The sequence below is a fragment of the Mytilus edulis genome, chromosome 5 (assembly GCF_963676685.1).
Source record: "Mytilus edulis chromosome 5, xbMytEdul2.2, whole genome shotgun sequence".
NCBI classification, from domain to species: domain Eukaryota; kingdom Metazoa; phylum Mollusca; class Bivalvia; order Mytilida; family Mytilidae; genus Mytilus; species Mytilus edulis.
Window position 1 is genome coordinate 74,348,005 of NC_092348.1, and position 6,352 is coordinate 74,354,356.

At 31.8% G+C, this 6,352-nt stretch overlaps 1 protein-coding gene across 1 annotated transcript; it reads left to right on the forward strand.

Annotated features, from left to right (window-relative positions):
• The first annotated feature begins 1,018 nt into the window (after window positions 1-1,018).
• Window positions 1,019-4,698, forward strand: LOC139524456 (muscarinic acetylcholine receptor M1-like). Its single transcript, XM_071319243.1, has one exon. The coding sequence runs from the start codon at window positions 1,333-1,335 to the stop codon at window positions 2,761-2,763; it is 1,431 nt and encodes a 476-aa protein (XP_071175344.1). The 5' UTR covers window positions 1,019-1,332; the 3' UTR covers window positions 2,764-4,698.
• The last annotated feature ends 1,654 nt before the right edge of the window (window positions 4,699-6,352 follow it).

Below are 6,352 nucleotides of genomic sequence, written 5' to 3' on the forward strand. Positions count from 1 at the left end.
TTGTGCAAATCATGGCAAATTCAGCCACCTGCATCAAATTTGAAAACACTCCAGTCTTATCCCCGCCACACAAATAATGAATTCCCCTTGTTCTCTTATACGATGAACTGCAGGTCCGAAAAAAATAATTGGATTACAAATATTTGTTTTGTAGAGCGCTTTATTAATTATTACTAGATTTAGCATAAATGAAACGTCCAATTATTGAAAATGTCATTCAAATTTATACTACATGTACAAATCATCTTAATAAAAAGTATAAAAATTTGTATTTAAAAGATTTTTCATCGTTGTATTCGCAGGAGTGTTATCTGTGTTCATCTCGAGGTGATATGCATTTTTAAAAATAATGAATCATATTCTTTTTTTTTTTAATTCTAAAAAGTATTACATATGGTACATGTACTTTGTTAATAATTTATAGAACAAATTATGGTCAATGTAATTTCTTCCGAAATTATTAAATTAGTTGTGGGCGGATGACTCCTATCCACAAATATCAATAAACTTCTTTGATACCAGTTGTATGTTCAGTGGCGGATCCAGAACTTTTCCTAAAGGGGGGGGGGGGGGGCGCTGACTGACCTAAAAAGGGGGGGGCGCTCCAGTCATGCTTCAATGATTCCCTATATAATCAACCTAATTTTTCCCACGAAAGGGGGGCCCGGGCCCCCAAAGCCCCCCCCCCCCCTTGGATCCGCCTATGATGTGTAGGTATTTATTGTCACAGCTTCAAAAATAATATACATGTAAGTCACTTAATCATTTCTATTTTCTGAATTTGAAATCATCTTAAATATTCATATATAAAACTTTGTTTATAATGAAACAAACCAATTATGGTAACATGTAAATGTAATCCCTCCGAATTATTCAAGGGCGGGCGATTCATTTTCCACAAATATCAATCAAATTGAAAATGGATGAAAATAATATGATTTCAAAAATGTAACACAATCGCATCTATCGTTCTTTGAGATGATTTCTATGTATTTTGTGTAGGTATTAATGGCACAAGCTTAAAAAACTAATTTGTCAACGAAGGAAAAGATTGGATATCGTGATAAATACGAGCCTACTCAGAGTCTGCACATAAATCAATAAAGTCCTTGTCAGTTTCAGAGAATCAGGATTAACGATAGCTTCGATGCTAATTATGTCTGCTTTTATAATGAAAGCTTCGCTACGTTAATACTCATTTTGTGTTGAGAGCTTGGTGGGTTAAGATCAATCTACTACCAGTCATATCGATTGGGTTATATTATCAGAGATTTGTAGTAGGAATATAAAACACATTGGAAAATAATTCATTGATAGCTATGTTGCAAAGAAATGGATCACGATAGTAATACTACAATGGAAATAATACAATACTATCCCGGTGGTGAACATGGAATTGTACAATTATTAAATAAAAACTCGACGAAAGTTTACAAACGGCTTTCTGATGAAAATGAACAGAATCAAAGAAATTGGGAATTTTGGTTGACAGCGGTGCCACTTGTGGCCCTGGTTATAACAACGATTATTGCAAATGGTGGTATATTAGTGATATTTTTACGAAATCGTTGTATTCGAAGATGCAGAAACATTTATATTTTAAGTCTCGCATGTGCTGATCTTCTACTTGGATTAACGATGCCGTTTTCTATATTACAAACATTAAACAGAGAATGGACACTATCACAAGGCCTATGTTGGACTTATTTAATGATAAGGTATGCACTATACTTTGTAGTTTTATTAAGTATGATTTTATTAACAGTTGATAGATGGTGGTCAATCCATTTCCCCATCTCGTATCGAGTGAAACAGAGCAGGAAAATAGCCTGTATACTAGTCGCATGTTGTTGGATGTCCAGTCTCGTTCTACACATTCCATTAGCTATATGTTGGCAGAGTTTATACGGTGACATTACTCCAGAGAAACTCTGCCATATTCCAACTCAACATAGTCTTGTGATCAACGTTAGTGCCTCAGTACTAGAATATGTCCTTCCAATGGTTGTGCTCATATCGCTCAACATTGGAATTTATTTAAAACTTTTACGACGTCGAAACAACACAAAGATTAGACGCTCTTTGAGTACGACTGAAACGTATATGTTTGAAACAAGACGAAAAAATTCAAATGACTCAAATCAAAGTACAAGTAATCCAAATTCTGAAGATGATGTATCTCCTTTACCGCCACGACGTGAGTTTAGAAATGTCCGTAGACAAACAATTGTGTATCAAGGAAACAGGAGAAGTACTCTAACTGGTAAAAAGATGATGCGTCAAGGTATGCTCCTAGGAGCGAAAGGAAGAAGCGCTTCAATGGACACCGCGACTCTTATTACAGGATTCAAACTACGACAAATGCAAGGATTTAAAAATTCTTTTCCAACAAGAAAACAAAGTGATGAAGTTGTAAAAGGATATTTGTTACGTCAAGATAAGAAAGCAGTGTTATGTGTAGGTCTGTTGACATTTATTGCATTTATTTGCTGGACTCCATATTTTATTACAATTATTATAGATACATTTACCAGTATAGAACTGTCACAAACTGTTAAACAAATCGTGTATTGGATTTTAGCAATGAATTCTGCTATAAACCCATTCTTATACGGATTTTGTAATCAAGACTTTAGAAAAGTATTAAAAACATGGACAACGTGTTCAAAATACGAACAATATAAAATTCAAGAAGCTTTAATTTATTGTAAACTTTTGCATAATTGTGAGATAGAAGTACAGAAAGACTTTCCAAGTCAGTGAACGATTGATGGCCACATTCCAGGCAAAAAACAAAGAGGTTATATTTTGTATTCCTTTCATCATGATTCTATTTTTGTTTCATCAGTCATTTCTACTGAGTTATGAATAATTAACTGTCTTCGTGAGTGTCATTGAAAATTATTTCCTCAAACTTTGTGTATTAGTGTTTTCTTATTTTACATTATGTTTTCTTTCCAATTGTGTCAAAGATATCATTATTTTGTAACAAATATTTTTTTCGTTTCATGTTCAATGCCAAATTACTTCCCACTTCTCAATATATTTCGTTTAGGTCAAGTGAATGTTAAGTGTGTAATAACTATTTCATTTAAGTGCCAATTATTTTGTTTAAAATGTTTTAATTAGTTGATTGCTTTGCCTAATTAAAACGAATAGGTTACTTATATTTAACAGTATATTGATTTCTGTTCTACAGCTGATATATATTGCACTATTTAGACTACACAAACTTAAATTTAAGTAATAAGATAAAAAAATAAAATCAACGAGAGTAAACTTTTATTTAATTTAGCTAAAAACCATTAAAAAAAACGAATAAGAGATGATATTCATATTTTGGACCGACAATTGATAAATAACAATATATCAGTTACGTAACTCTTGAAGAGCGATAATATTCTTATTACATTTTAAAAGTTCTCAAGATTTAGACGATTCTTTTGGTGTGCACACCATTACACTCAACAGCAGTTTGGTATGGACTTTCAAATCACGACAGTGCAAAACAATAACGAAAACGAAATGGTTTCAGGTGTGTGACCTTATCGTTAATAATAATTACATACCTAAATAGAAAAAAGGTGTTTAATATATAATATCTTTAATATCAATGCACGTCTTATTAATCGAACTGTGAAATTGAGTGAAAAAGGCGAAAAATACATCTGTTCAGTGTAATATTTGTTCAGCTTTTCTTTGCTTCAGCTGATAGTTCGGCACATCTCCAAATCATAAATAATTGTATACTTGTACTGTCATAACAATTAGTGTACCCCATGTTATTTACACCTTAGCATGTGTATTTATCATCTTCATAATGAGGTTATTTTTCTGATGAACCTACAACTGTATATGATTATTCCGTAATACATTTTTTTTATGAGAGAACAATAGAGAACAATTGAATTTGCGAGATTTATTTATTAAGTCTTTTATTATCCGTATCAGATCAATATTTGATAAAGAAGTTGTTGCATTATAGAGATAGCGAGTTTTCTTTAAGATTACTTCATTGACAGAACGCGATCAATAGGTAAATTAAGTTTACATTCTTGCTGGCGAGAAGAGTGAACTTAATTCGTTTTGTAAGATTTTTGTTATTGGCTGCAATTTTGCTTTTTGATTACGTGTTCGTTCACTTGTTTTAAATCACAATTAAATGTTGTTGTCAGCATTTTTCATTTTACATCGAAGAATCTTTCATGTTTGTACTCGTATTAATGAGAATATCACATTATTTGAATACTGTTCGAAATGTTCAGAAGCTATTTTTATATTTTTTAAATAAATGTTTTAATGTATTTTTTTTTTAAATATGTCTTTGTCTTTAAATGTAATGTTTTTGTCGTTAAATAATGTAAATTATGTCTAAGTTTGTTTTAACATGTTGCTTATAATTTTTATCTGTGATCATGCAATTCGAAATTCTCTACGGAAAAATTAAGACTTATTTCTTCAAAATAATTTCCATAACTAACATGAATTTTACGATTTTTGTGGGAATATGTATAATTTTACAGTTGGGAATTGCATGGACACAGATAATTTAAAAGTGTATGTAAAGGAAATAACATGAATTTAATGAAATGTTGTGTTTAATACGCCTGTGATTGTTTAAGCCAAAATGTGATATTGTGCTGTGCACTACCATTATGTTATTACATTTTACTATGTATGAATAAAAATAGAAACTTACTTTTTTGTTTTTGTTGATGGTATTTGAATGGGTATAGTGGAGCGTCACAAGTTTTTGGAAAGTGGTTTTGTTTTGGGGATATTAGCACATCGACAATAAAGAATCTACAGTCAGGATTGGCCAAAAATATCATGCAGTAAAAGAATACACATCAACCACTAACACCAAAAGTACAGAAAACGTCATAACAAAACAAAAAACCGACACATAAAAAAAATCTGCAAGTTATTCAAGTGGTCTTGACGTGTAACCAGTTAATGAACTTCCATAATGACACTGTGCAGATACGTACATGTATACACCAATACAAGTTCTTAATAAGATTTGCAAAATGAAATCCAAAGTTAAAGTGGTCTCTACAAATGGCACAGATCTTTGAAATACTCTATTTGGTTTTATATAAGTGCGAGAATATTGATTTTTCTACTGAAATATGACTGGCAAAAAAAAAACATCATCAAGTCAGCGTCAAGTCACGTAGTATACATAGATCGTATTCTAATTAATACTATAAGCGGCTGATTAAACATATTCTGAGTATGGTATTTCAGTTACAAGGTCAATAAAAGTTGGAACAAAACAGGGATTTAATCCGCAGCCGGAAATCAATGACAGACTAATAGAGCATGATCAAAATAAAAGAATCAGAAAAAAAGCTATAGAACACTCATAGAAAACTTAAGATTAAACATGTATACGGTTAAATTCACTGAAAACATGGGATATGCATAGGAAGTGTATTGCGTCTGAAGGCATTAGGGAATTGAATAATGCAAAGACCGATCCACTATACTGGAAATTCAACAGGATTGTACTTTAAAGCGTAAATTTATTGCACTTTTGACGAATTGCACTAACAAGATCAGACAAACTTATATGGGATGAGGCAACACTTTTTCATTTGATTTACTGCCATACAAATGAATGAAAAACTTTAAGCATTTGACAACATTCTCTTAATTATACTTTTTAAATCTGCGAAAAACATCCGGAAACTAAAACACTTATTCTAATTGACATTCCCTGTATTTTGATCTGCTTCGGTAAATTCGTTATTCCAGTAAAAGACTAGATGAATGCATTTCATGATTGATTGAAACTGATTACATTGTTTTAACGATAAAAATTGAATATATAAAATGAGTTCATGGAAACGCCAGTTCCTGTAAAAGATACATGATTCTTATTAAAAAATAAATCAATGCAAGTTCACCTTAAATATGCAAACTAAGGCTTTAATGCGAATTAATGGAACAGGAGGTATGGTAATACATGGATCTGAACATGTTATTCCGGTAACGATACAAAAATAAGTATATTTTGATTTCTGCTCCAAAAGATAAAAGCCTGTCAAATTAATTGCAACAGACACGACAACAACACCCGAGAGTAAACGCACCAGAGACTCCTGCCGTTAAGATACATTGTTGAATCGTAATCAAAATTTAGACATCAAAGATGTATGCATTGAAAGCGGTTTGGAAAATTTCTATTTGCTTACAATAAGACATAAATCACAAAGTTCATGAGCCGTTGGCAAAGGTAAATTCTGCATCCAAAAACTTGCCCATTTGTGCTAGTTTGAAACCAAAGATTTGTTGTGATTAAAGATAAACAAGGTAAGAAGACTGTGACCGGTAAACCACAAACTAA